The 13468-nt window shown below is 36.1% G+C and overlaps 1 protein-coding gene across 2 annotated transcripts in view; it reads right to left on the reverse strand.

The window, feature by feature from the left end:
• The window catches only part of FGF7 (fibroblast growth factor 7), an 82913-nt gene extending 69855 nt beyond the window's left edge, over window positions 1–13058 (reverse strand). Inside the window, exons 1-2 of one of the 2 annotated variants that reach the window (XM_019504164.1) lie at window positions 12867–13058; window positions 11726–12301 (exon numbers count right to left, since the gene is read on the reverse strand). In XM_019504164.1, coding sequence (XP_019359709.1) covers window positions 11726–12011 — 286 coding nt within the window. In that variant the 5' untranslated portion in view covers window positions 12012–12301; window positions 12867–13058. Of the gene's footprint in view, window positions 1–11725; window positions 12317–12866 lie in introns of both variants that reach the window. The other variant, XM_019504163.1, reaches the window with a different exon arrangement.
• Between the last annotated feature and the right edge of the window lie 410 nt (window positions 13059–13468).

Below are 13468 nucleotides of genomic sequence, written 5' to 3' on the forward strand. Positions count from 1 at the left end.
AGTGTGGCTGCACCTGACTGGGTACTGCTTGGCTCCTCCTGCCTCCAGTGGCTCCTCCTTCTCCTGCCTCTGCTGCACTGCTGTTGCACTGTTCCGGGCACCAGGTAATGCAGGGAAGCTGTGGTGATGCATGCCAGGTATCACATGGCCAGCCAGGCTGGGGAGAAGCTGCAGCTGGGCAGCTCCTGCCTCAGCACATGGAACTCAAGCTACAGTTTCAACTCCAGGTCCCAGCTTCTCACTCGCTTAGTTGCCCAGCATGATAGGCAGCCACCTGCAGGTATCCAAGTGGGTGGAAAGTGGCCATGAGCTGGAACTGGAGCTGGAACCATGCATACTGGGATAGGAGCCACCCAGCTGCAGCTTCTCCCTGACCCGCTGGGCATCTGCTGCTTGGTATGTGTCCCCACAAAGCAGCACAGCAGGGGCAGAAGGAGAAGGAGCAGCTGCTGGAGGTTGGGGCAGCTGAGCAGCACCCAGATGGCTGCAGCTGAATCAGGAGCAGCCCCACCAGGAAGCTGTGCATGTTGACTGGGGGAAGTGCAGTCGGTGGGTGTGGGGCAGGTGCAGGTGGGAGCACAGCATTAGCTCTCTAGAGTGGGAGAGGTTTGCTCCAATGTGGATTGCTGTGGGGACAGCAATACACTTGGGGCGGGCAACCACACCTGTACCAATACCCCACCTCTGGTGCATGCATTCTCTCCCTCCCTTTTCTCCCTCTATCCCTCCCTCCCTCCACCTTCATTCAGCTCCTAGGATTTAGCACACAAGCAGCTCCCCACACCCACCACACACTTGTTCCCCTAGATACACCCCCATATAAAAGAGTAAAATTTTATTTTGAGCTCTTATGCAATTGCCTCTGTATATGCTACTCAAAATAAATCATAAATCAGGACAAGCATGATTTTTAAAATAATGTTAAAATATGTTATAGAAGATAATTAATTTTGAATATATGATTTGTTTTTACAATTTATTAAAATGAGATCTTCTGAAAGATCTTGTGTGTGTGGCCCTTGACCACTCGCTAAAACTTATTAAGTGGCCCTCCAGCTGAAATAATTGCCCACCCCTGTTATTTATCATTTAAGTTACTTAGTGCTTATCTGATGATGTAGATGAAAGTAGCAACTATTATACTGTCCATTCAGCAAGAGTTTGCCTATAATAGATATTACAACCTGAGATTGTTTTTTGTTTTGTTTTGTATTTTTTTAAACTATGGAGGAATAATTTAGCCAGGTTTATTCTTTTTTAAGAAATTTAAATCCATTTTTCTCTATTAGATGCAATCTCTCTTCAGAAGAATGGATTCTGTCATAATTCAGTTTGAAAATAGTGCTTTGAAGTTGTAGCTGGCTAATAATACTTGTATTTGGAGCACATTTCTCCCTAATAGTTGATCCATTGCTGGAGGTAATCTTAGTAGTCAGTAAATTAAACTCTTTGGCTCAGGGATTATCTTTTTCTTCCAATATATGTATGATATTTGGCACAATGGGCTCCTGACAAGAGCTTCTAAGCACCACAGTAATGTAAAATAATTAACAGTCATGCAAATGAATTATATTAATAGTAGTGGTGGGAGTACTTAACAGGAATAAAACTCACTTCAGCCACAGAGACCAAGTTATCACAGACCCCTGGCCCTGACCCTTCCTAGATGAAGCCGTTGTGAAGACCCCAGCTGAAGCACTAGGGAATGAAGATTCATTGTTCTAGGTCTCCTTCATTGACAGTTTCCCCACATAACCTTAAAGTGAAGGTGAGGATGGAAGGAAGGTTTTCTTTATTTTCTCACTGGAGTGAATATTATCATTGGTTCAATGATAAAAGTGCCCTAAAAGTTAAATCCTTAAATCCTTTTACATTGAAAAAAAATCAAATCCATAAATATAATCCTAAAATCTAAAAAAACAACTATTTAATACATTTTCTCCAGTGTACTCATATGTTTTCTCTAGTGTGCGAGCTTGTGATCTTGTGTGGTTCTATGAACAGTGCAGGTAAGTGTGGTGGGGAAGAAGCTGTGTTGGGTCTACAGCATCTCCCTGTGTTTATTAATATATTTAAAACTAAGCAAGATGGTCTACTAGTGGGAAGATATGGAAACAAATCAAGCATATATGTTAAAAAATCCTCTACAAAAATGTTTTAAAGGCTGAAGTAGCAATGCCAGGACATTTTTTTCTTATCCAAAATCCTAACTAATCTCAACCCAAATAATGTTTGAATTAAAGTGAATGATAAAGAGAGTAGTTTATTGTCACTGCCTCTGAAGCAGAAGTTTTTGTGGTTACAGGGGTTGTGGAAGTGATCCTTGTTGTTTACACTTCTGGTTTGATTTATATATATTTCAACATTGATTTGTTAACATCTTGACCATGAATTGTGTTGGATGACAATCTATTTAAGAAAGAAAGAAAGCGTGGAATGTGGAATGCCTAGATTTTTTTGTATGACAGCCTGTTGTTTCTAGACAGCAGTGTTAAATTCCCAATAGAAGATTATGCATACTTAACAATCCCAATATTCTTTTAAACCATAGAAAAAAATAAATCCAGTTTTAAATTGCTTATTTTTCTAGGATCATTTTTTATATTTATAAGGTCAAATGAAAATCCAGGAGCTATTTCCACTTTCCACTTCCAAATGAAGTGCTAATTACCATACGTTAGATCCAAACCTATGGCCTAGTATGTACTGATAACAATTGAGCCAGTGACAGAAACCATGAATACTGTAGTGTAGACAGACGTTAGGTAAATCACTGGTAAAATTGTCCAGTACAGTCGGTGTAAACATGATCTGTGCTATTTCTGTCAGCAGACAATATTAGAACAAAATTTAAAGATTCTGTTATAGCCAGCATGGTTGCAGTCTATGTTTACTTAAAAAGAATCATCATTTATAGAAACAGCTACAGAAAAGAAACAGATCTGAGCTGCTGAGCTAACTATGCCAGTTGATTTTTTTATTATAATGTTGTGAGTGATACATTTATCTTGCTTGCCACAGTTTCTTTAATACCATTTATTATAATTTTATAATTTAAACTATTATATATCCCCAAGATAAATTGGGGCAGATGCTCAGTGGGTCTAACAAACATAGCTGACCACCTGGACTCAGGTGTTTGGAATATTTTAGCCCTCTGATAAATCCTATGATTTTTAGGCTCATTTAGTATGTGAGAATTACATGAATAAAATTCATGGTAAATTAATCTTCATTTTGTTCTTTGTTTCACGTTTTAAATGCATAATAATAATAAAGGCATGTTGATTACGTAGTATTTTTACAGTTTGTTCAAGTGTTGTGCATGCAGTTGTCAGCCACATCTGTGAATGTCCATTTCCAACTTTTCAACACCAATTGTTACAAAGAACTTTTTCCATTCATGCAAATGATGTAATGTGTTATGAAATGCTTAGAGTATGACAATACAGCAGCTATTATTGTTAACCTCTCTTGTGCTCTTGGCATAGGAATCTCAGTTTTTTCTTGTTATCTTTTGTGTAATTAATTTTATAAATTATTGTGCACTAGGAAATTAATGTGGCATTACCATCTGCCCATGCCCATAATTCAAAATGAAGAATAAAATCAAAGGTTAAAAGACAATTGAGGAACAGTTACTAAATACAATGATAGAGGGGCAGTTATGCAGGAAAAACAAAGCTGTATCCAAAGAAAGTAATGGTCTTCATATTCTCAAACTAATTCTGCTGTGACGAGGATAACTTTTCAAACTAGACCATGCAATGATGTGTTTTCTATCACAGAGAACTGGATAACATATCTAAAGATGTCTGGGATACTCCACAACACTAAGACAAAAAAATCACATAGTTCACTTGACTGAGTTGTATAAGACCCTACAGATTGCAAAATGTGTCTTTTAAAAATTCAGGCAGTGCAGTAGAAAACAAGAAAGTGTCATTCTTTCCAATTGAAATTATAGTAAGAATCATAGTGTACACCTGGTTAGTTACCAGGAACCAGCTGATTCCCGGAATAATTCCACCTCCTTTTAACCTCACAGTAACTTGTTCATGGTACTGTGTCCTAAGATTCTGTTTCTCCACTTTCTTGCTGCTTGTTGCAGTCATATATATATATAAAAAAAGCGAGTTTTAAGTGCTACCATTCTGGTTAGGGAGTATTTACATCCTCTTTAAACAGGTGCTAAATACCATGGCATACATAAAGTAGTGGAGTTAGGTGCTTAATCTAGATATCTGGGGACAGAACTATTTTTTCAAGATAGTAGAAGAGTCCACTACTCCCATGCCTTTAATCAGGGGGTGAATCCAGGAAAGGTGCAGTGGCATGGTCATATCCCATTTCAACAGTGTAGCTCACTTGCAGCAGCTTGAGTTCCTTGCAGCTGCAGTTCCTAGGTCCCCTGCAGTCTAATGTGGGCTGGCATGGGATACACAGGAGGACCAAGCAACCTCCCTGTCCGGGGAGTAAAGGCGCCAGGGGAAGCGCCGCTGGCACTTCCAGGTGAGTGCACATGACTGGTGGGGGGATCGGCCATCCCTGACCCGGCCATTGGGGGCAAGTGCCCCGCCTGACTCAGGAAGCACCAGTTCCCCATGCCCCTTTCTGAAATCCTAGATCCTCCCAAGCCTTTAATGACTTTGATCCTGGAGCTGCTGAACACACATGTTGTACCTCAAAGCAAGCTAGAGACTCCTGTATCTTGCACCAGATGCTAATAGTCCCCAGGGAGGAATTGGATATGGGACCCAATCTGCTTTTTGCTGACTCTGTCTCCATGTTGTTTTGGCATATATGTTTGGGAGGATGGAATCTATTAGCTACTGCAATAATAGTCTTTCAGTAATTGTGGGTTACCTAGGAAGAAGGAATAATCAAGTGACTAGATCTGCTTGGAAGTAGGACTGCTTAGTGGTACCCAAACTCTCAAGAGAGAATTGGTGTCTGTATGCCATGATTGACTGAATTTCCTCAGAAGTCCCGAGTATTTTGGAACATATGGAATACTTTTCTAGTGTTATCAATTGCAGAAATGACATTTGCAGTCTAAGTGTGAAGCAAACTCAAATTAGAGTTTATTTTTCATTTTTCTCTGAAACTCAGACGTACAAAACTTTGCAAAACTAAGACTGGATTTTCCATCTAGGTATGATGTACTTCATTTTGTATTAAACTTAATCAGGTACATAGTCATCAGGAACTGTGAATTTTCTATATACCTGTTGAGAGGAATATGCCAATGGATGCTGACCCTCCTGTCTTTGAAATATCCTTTCCAATATTTAGATATAGGAATTAATCCTCCCACACCTTTGTACAATGTATATGTTTAATAAGAAAAATGCAATGATCATATAACAGCTTAAGACAAATATAACATAAAATATTGTAAGGGAAAAAGCATATATCATTACTAAATAAATCATGATGAGTTCTACAGAGATTTGAAAACTTAATAATTGCAAAGACCTATTTTAAAAGTGTGGTTTTTTATTTCCAGGTTTTTCTTTCAGAGGGAAAAATTAAAGGAAATAGAGGAAGAGGAGAATTTTCAATAGGCCTTATTGCTGAGCCATAATTTAAATTGTATAGATAATCTTTAATACACATTAGATTTTTAAAGAGGTGTTTGTTCGGCCAAATCGGAAAATAAGAGATATGGGTTGCTTGGGGCAATTTTCTTTCATTTTCTCTTAACGTTCAGTACAGCTAATCAAGGTTTATTCACACTTCATAATTTTTTTATCAAAAAAATGACATTTTTATCCCATTGAATCTATTTTTTATTTATGAGAAAGATTTCCAATAAATATAAAAATTCTGCTTTAATATTTTTTGTAATATTTTAAATTAAAATAGTTTTAAAATGAAAATAACATTTTGAAGTTTGTAAAGTCAGATTTTACATTTTTGATTAACAGGAAAGTTTATTCTGTGGTGAGGCTATGGATTTTAAGGAAAACTACTTTACGTTACAGAGTCTTGCCATTATAAATGTTTTAAAGCAAAATATTAAAGTAGCAACGTAAAATGTATCCAGTCATTCAGCTCTTGTACTACAGATTATCTTTTATGTCTTTTCTATACTAAGTTTAGGATACATCTAAAGGGTAGTGAGTGATATTACAAAATAATTTAGCCCTTTGAATCTCCATATGACATTTTCTGGAACCTAGTTAGACATAAGTTTCATTCTTAGCATTAACTACTATTTCCAGGTTTTTTTATATGAGATTTTTATGGAATTTTTCAATTCTGTTATGTTCACGCTGAAATCACTATCATCTTTCCAACTGGCTTCCTGTTACATACATAACATTTTAAACATTTAATTTAATTTAGAAATAGACCAGTACAGTAGGAGCTGAGTTTGGAATGGGCTAAAACCTAGAGTTTAGGTTTGAGTTTGAATCTGGACAGTAGTCATTTAATGATGCTGGAATCTTATGGAAAGTTCTTATGAAATGTTGGCCAGAATAGTAGAAGTCTTGAAACAGTGTGCTTCTGCAAAAATCTTGCTGTTTAGATTTTTGGGCTCCATTCAAGCTTAAATCAAGAGAAATAGGCACTTTCTGGGTTTAGGTCAGATATGAAAAAAAAAACCCATAGTGGTGGTTCATATCTAAAAACAAAAACCATAGTGGAGATTCATAGCTAAAACTCACGTACGTTTTTTAAGACAGTTAAGACTCAAGGTTCTGTAAGGCTTTCACAATAATCAAAATCCCTTTGATGTCTTTAAAATGAGATTCCAGGGGCAACAGAGCATGGAAAGTCCAATCCTTGTTGTAAATCCTCTTATGTTGAATCAACATAAGCTCTGTTTTTTGGCTTCTACTCTTTTCTGTACAAAATCTAATAAATCTGCAAGACTCTTGTATTTAGAGTTGAACTGAAGGAAGCTCAAGCATTAAGAAAGGAAGACCAAATTTGCAAAAAATGTGGAGATGTATCACTAAAAGGTCCATCCCTGATTACTGCCTGCTGAGAGAGGAATACTTCATTGTTTTATCAATAAGGGCACTTTTAAATGAAGCTGAACTATTGGTGGTTTTGCTTTGGAAATGTAAGCAGCTTATACTTAGGCAAGATCCAGTAAATGGGTGCCAAAAACAAAATAGATTCTGAACTATACAAAACTATACTATTGAACTTCCTATTTCACATCTTTTACTTAATTCTTACTATAATCTCACACTACTCTGTGGATGTCCTTTTACAGCATCTGATGAAGTGACCCTTAGAATCACAAAACCTTATGCATCTCTAATTTAATTTGTCTGTAAAGTGAATCTCTATACTGCCTTTAGTCTCTTAGGCTAGGGGCAGAAATTACACATAAAGTGGTATAAGTGATCAGAAATCGGTTAAAATCTGTAACACAACAGAAATACAGTGCACATAAACCTCTTTCAAAATGGCTGAAACCAGTTTAAGAGAAACCTGGATGGATATAGTATCAGGCTTAACTGATTTAAGTTAAATTGGTTTATTGAATCTCTGTCCCAGATCTCCTCCAGATTCAAGTTAATTCACAGTCCCCCAGCATCCCAGGATGCTTTGCACTCCCCCCACAAACCCTCCCTTGCAGGGTGGGTGAGCTAGCTTTGGCCCAAGCTGTCTGCTCCAGCCAAACAATGAGGCATGCTCTAGTTCCCCCTGGCTTCTGGCCTGGGCCACTACAGTCATGTGCCTGTATTTCTGGAATCAAAAGTGAATGTCTGTTCACTTGCTTGTTGTTTCAATCTGTGCAGCTTAGACTAACCTGTAAAGATTGAATCAATTCAACCTCCAGGTTTTTGACTATCTGTATTTAGCCTTAGTGGGAGGTTTTTGACCCTCACTCTGTATTTCAGTTTTGAGGCTGATGAGTAGAGTTATGCCTGTCATGTATAGAGTGATTTTCTTTGGCTAGTAGAAGAGCATACTATCCTCTGATGTACAAAGTTGATTCAAATTTTCAGCTTTATTTCCAAAAAGGGATCTTGGAAACCAGGTACCAAGATGCTTAATACAAAGGTGCTGTTCCAAAAAACAAAACCCAGGTTCCACAGTCTGGCAATACCTTTTCATTTTTAAAGATTTCTTTAAAGCTGTTGGTTTTGTGTACATCAAACATTCTTCTGGTACCTATGTACGTATTAACTGGCATAGGGCAAGGTTCAGGAATTTGTTTCTCTTGTATAGAAGAAATGAAGAGTAAGTTAAATTCTGGTACCTTGCCATTTCTTGGACTAAGAGCTACAACTGTTTACACTTTTTTTTTAAAAAGTGAACTTTGAATAATGAGAAATGAATACTGATTATTATTTTAAAAACTTGATTCAGTATTTAGTCATGTAACTCCAAGCAACATGCAATTGATAAGATTAATTGTGCATTGAAACATAATTAAAGTGTTCTGTTTATTTTGTTTCTGCTGTTTTTTTAGTGTGACATTATTGTGGGCCTATTCTGTGACTTGGCAGAGAAGTTTAAAATACAAAGAAGAGGAAAAATTAGATCTGACCCTGTTCTTTTATTGCTCCTTACAGTTTGTATTTTACATCCTTAACCTTGACTAACACGAGAAGAAATGTGCACTGCGGCTCTTCTCAAGTTTCCAGTTTAGCTTCATGGTGTTGTGTCATTCTCTAGAGATCCCCAGATTGTGAGGAAACTTGCTTTGCTCATTGTCCATGTTAAGCAATACATGGTCTGTGGATGAATTAGCAATTTCTGCCTGTAAGAGTGTCCATCTGGCATCTTTATCCAATATTAAATTCACTTAAAATATTAGCAATGTGAAATTTCCCTGCTTACATTTGAATATTTCATGATTCAGTCAGTGAACCACCAAGGGAAGGAGTGATGATTCCTCTTTTAAATCTGTCACCTTGACAGGATCCACCTAAAATTATGAATTACATTCAGAGTATAGGATACTGCAGTTTCTATATCATCACCTCCATTTCTTATGGGAAAAAGTAGTTGTAGAGACTTCCCTAATTACTTTTGCATTGTTTTGACATTATGGAGTGAGGCTGGCAGCACTGGATATGAAGACATTTTTCAAAGCAGCAGCTGAAACAGTGACAGACACAGAAGGTAAAGTGGTTCATTTATCTGTGACTCAGTTGGAGTGATCTCATGAGAGGATGCTTTGGTTTACCACTTCTAGCCTCAAGCATTATAAAGTAGTAAGTCACAGGACGGAGAGGTGTGAATTTATGCTTGAAGATTTATCCAGTTTGGTAATAAATATTATTCTAATTTACATTTTTAAAGAGTTTAGGATAAAAGTAGGAATTGGGTTCTCCTTGGTCCATTTGTTTTGGGAAAAGTACATTAGTTCAATCTTTTTTTTTTTTGGTGTCATCTGAACATAGCTTAGAAATGTGTATACTATAGCGCAACAAACATACATTTAGAACTGGTCTTTCATTTGAATTTAAATTGAGGGTATGCCAAAAAAACCCAACCCCAAACTGTACACACCTGTTTTAAATAAATGATGAGCTCATTCTAATTTAATTTGTGGGGTTCCCAGAAAATACAGCCACCATCGTTGTTCAAGGAATGTTTCCCATATCTTTCTATTCTGCTTATCCAACAAAAGTACTCAAATAATTATATCCTAGTATATAAGAGATAAATTAGCAAGTGAACCATTTTAATATACTGAGAGACTACTAACTTATTTATTTCTGCAATAAATGTGGCAGAGATTTCCTTATAGTACACCTGATGTGGATAAAACATTGAAGCTACACTTTTCTTTTTGAAATGTAACAGGTATCAGAAGAAAAATAAATCTGAGTTTAAGCTGAATGTAAAAATATAAATGTTAACCAGTCAGCAGCATGCTTTGGTGGTTTTAATGGTTTAACTACATTTTTTCCTTCATATTTTTCAGAAAAATGTAACCCTTCATCAAATATTAAGATATTTGCATTTCAGGGAAAATTTTCAGAGATAAATATGCTACATTTACCTGAAGATCTAATTGATATTAGTCATTAAATCATGAGAGAGTAAATCTACAGAAAGTAATATGCTACAACAATAAGAATCACAGATTAAGGTCCTTTACTTGAATCTGAAATACTAAATTGCAAGCCAACTTATTGGTTAAACAGCATGAAATCATAAAAAGCAAATCCAGAGCATCCCATAGGGTTTAATTATACAAACTCTTCTGGAGGTTTTGTATACAAGCAAGTAATAGATCAAACAAAGATACAAGACTGCAACATTAATAAACACACGCCTTTAAAAAACAGAGGGGAAAAAACATTTAAACGTTTTAGGGTGAATGCTGGCCCCATTGAAGCCTAGAGTTTTGTCATTAATATCAGTGGAGAAGGAACTGGATTTTAGACTACAGTCATGTGGTCTTTACTGTTTTAATATCCCATTGAAAATCAGTGGCAGTCTGCCTGAATGAGGATGAAATAAAAATCTTTATATTTGTCTCTCGGCCATTAAACTGATTTGTCATTTAAAGCAATATGGTTGTGCATTATATAATTAATTGTAGAAAGAAAGGAGACTGATATAGATGGTTTTTAAAAGAATGAGTAAAATGTATCAAGAAAACTCCAGCTGCATAAGATGCCAAACTTTATAATCATGAGGTAAAACAGTAAAACGTGCTATTCCTGGCACAATAGCATAGCACTTGAAAAGAATGGCAAGAATTTATTATGCAGAAAAAAAATCAAATGAAAATGACTAATCTTATTACCATTCCTTTCACTTTGATTTTTGCAGCTGTTACATAAAATCAGTATGATTTATGTTGCAAATTTTGTATCAACATTTAAGGGCATCACAGGACAGATATTTGTTCTTTCTTTTGACAACCTATCTCTGACCTCTGAAATAGTAATAATTTTTTGCTTATTTGTTCCTTTGTGTTTTGTTTTATACTGGAAAATACCATTTTTCATTGTATCGTACAGAAATTGTACAGGAGTTTGTTTTTCTGAAAAGTAGATATTATGTTTGAATAAATTTACAGTACCATTACAGTGACAAAGTCAAATTAGCAAAAGTAATGTGACTTTTTATACCTGCGTCGAGATTAATATCTTTGGCCAATGCTAAAGTTCTACTTGATACAGTTTTGCAAAATGGTACATTTCCACCCTCTCTGGGTGAGTAATCTCTTTGGAAGTGAAAGAGAATATGTCTTTATCATCATCGTCATCATCATCATAGTAACAGCGAGCTGCGGAAGCTATAACAGATTTTGTTCCTGACTTGGCAAATTATGTGAATGGTTTTGCAAGGCAGTTTACATAATTCTTTCCACTGAACGTTCTAGTATTGCGTATGTTTTAATTGTTAACTCAAACACACCAAACTTCTAGGCAGTTTGTACTACATAAATGTGGTCTAATATTTCATAAGTACTTTATGAGCAAAGTTTGTGGTTATACTTTTTCATACTTACAACCTTAATTCACATGTTAAAATAGGTTCTCTGTTTGCTAATAGTTACCAGCTGTAACCAATACATTAGCAGATCTACAACATATTATTTAAAGTGACGCATTTCAAAATCAGTACCAAATGTCCTGCTGTATGATTAATTGGAAAACTTGTCTAATAGAATGGTCACTACAATATATGATATTCTTGTGAAAATATTGTAAGCAAAGGGATAAGAGCAGGTCATGCTTACATTTTGGAAAGTTTCAATTTAAATTGCAGAAGTGGATGTATTACTTACTGTAGTTGTTGTTTGCTTCTCGTGTCCCCTTAATTCTGCCTCTTTCATCAATCCTCATATACCATTGTGTTCGACAAAAAAGTCTTCTCACTCTCACATCCCCCCCTTCCATATAATCATAGCTTCTGGTATGTCTCTCAGGGCTGGAACAGTTCACATTTGTAGCCATTTGCTCTGGAGTCATGTCATTGCAAGCTAAAGATATAGTGCCCATTAGAAAGATAATGTAAAAGTATAATCTGTAGAGCAAAATTGGCAGGATCCATGTCAGTATCCATTTGTGCATTATAGTGCAGTGTTCTGGGTGTTCATGAAAAACATAATGAAAATTAAATCTCAAGTAGTTTGTTGCTTTTAGTTCATTGACCTGCCTTCTGTCTTTACTGGAAGTTGTAGATTGATTTAAATAAGATATCTCCCTCTTCAAGAATTTTGATCCTTATTCCTTAAAAGTTACTGATGTTGAAACAGGGTAACTCCTTAAGTATCTTTTCAGTCGCGATATCCTTTAAAGAAGCAGGTAATAAAAACCTTGGTTGTTGTGACTTTCTGTACTACTTGAATTTGCTGCTTCCACTGAAAGTAAAAGATCTGTGAGAAAAGCAGTATGTATAAATGTTGTGTTGTCAATTGTTAAATATGTGTGAGACTATAAAATGCCAGATAAGTGTAGCAGCAAGCCATTTAGCTTAACAGAGCATGACACTATTAATCAAATTTCTTTAACAAATTACACAAGCATGCATACTATATAACTTTTATAAGAAGTTTTTTTACATCTGCATACATTTTACCTGCCTATACCTAAATTGTCTGCAGGTCAGTAAGAACTCTTTCAAAAAATCTGTTGATTCAACTGAGCTGTTAAACTCAGACATGTTAAAATGCTATTGTACCTCTGATACTTATGATTCATTAATGTCTATACCTTCTTGTTAGCTCCATTATTTCTAGAGAAGTGCCCACATTTCACTAGTTTAAGCATCAGGACAGACTGGATATTTTTATACATATATAGTTCAGTTACTAAGAGATTTTTAACTTCAAGAAAATTACTTCTAACATGTATAAATCAAGAAGACAGAAAAAGCTAATAGCTGTTAGAAATGATAGCTTTCCTTTTAAAGGACTGATAACTTACTTGTTCCTGCTGATAACATCTGGATACACAAGTATTCCATTTCTGTTCTCTGCTTTTTGTAGCATGAGTCTCTTTACTGTAGCTACAAACTTACTCAGCTCAGAAAGGTTCCACTAGAATTATAATTGTTTCCATAAATCAACATGCAAGAGAGATGGGGTGTGTGTATGTGCTTATGCATGCGCGTGCATGTGTGTGTTGAGCCTGTTGTTCAGTCCTTTTCGATAAATACCTTTGCTGACCTCACTTGGAAGCAATTAGAATTTAACCAGTCAGCTGTCAGTTGAATGCATGAACAAAAATAAAAGGAGACTCTGGTTGTGTAGTATCCAATGGTCATCAGAGGGAGCTATGAACATAGTTTATGCTTTCAGTTTCCAAGTAAATACCTACTTTCTAGAAATGTATTTCAACATTTTTGGACAAAAGCTTTTTCCTGTCAGTTAAAACAGAACATTTCTATTTTTTTATTTAAGTTCAGTATTTTTCTGTCCTAACCTCCCCCTACAATGCCCTCTAGTTGTCTTTCTCTCTCTGTCTCATGCGCGCGCGCGCGCACACACACACACACACACACACACACACACACACACACACACACA

This window comes from Gavialis gangeticus, unplaced genomic scaffold (assembly GCF_001723915.1).
Source record: "Gavialis gangeticus isolate Ggan-Ray unplaced genomic scaffold, GavGan_comp1, whole genome shotgun sequence".
Classification (NCBI taxonomy): Eukaryota; Metazoa; Chordata; order Crocodylia; family Gavialidae; genus Gavialis; species Gavialis gangeticus.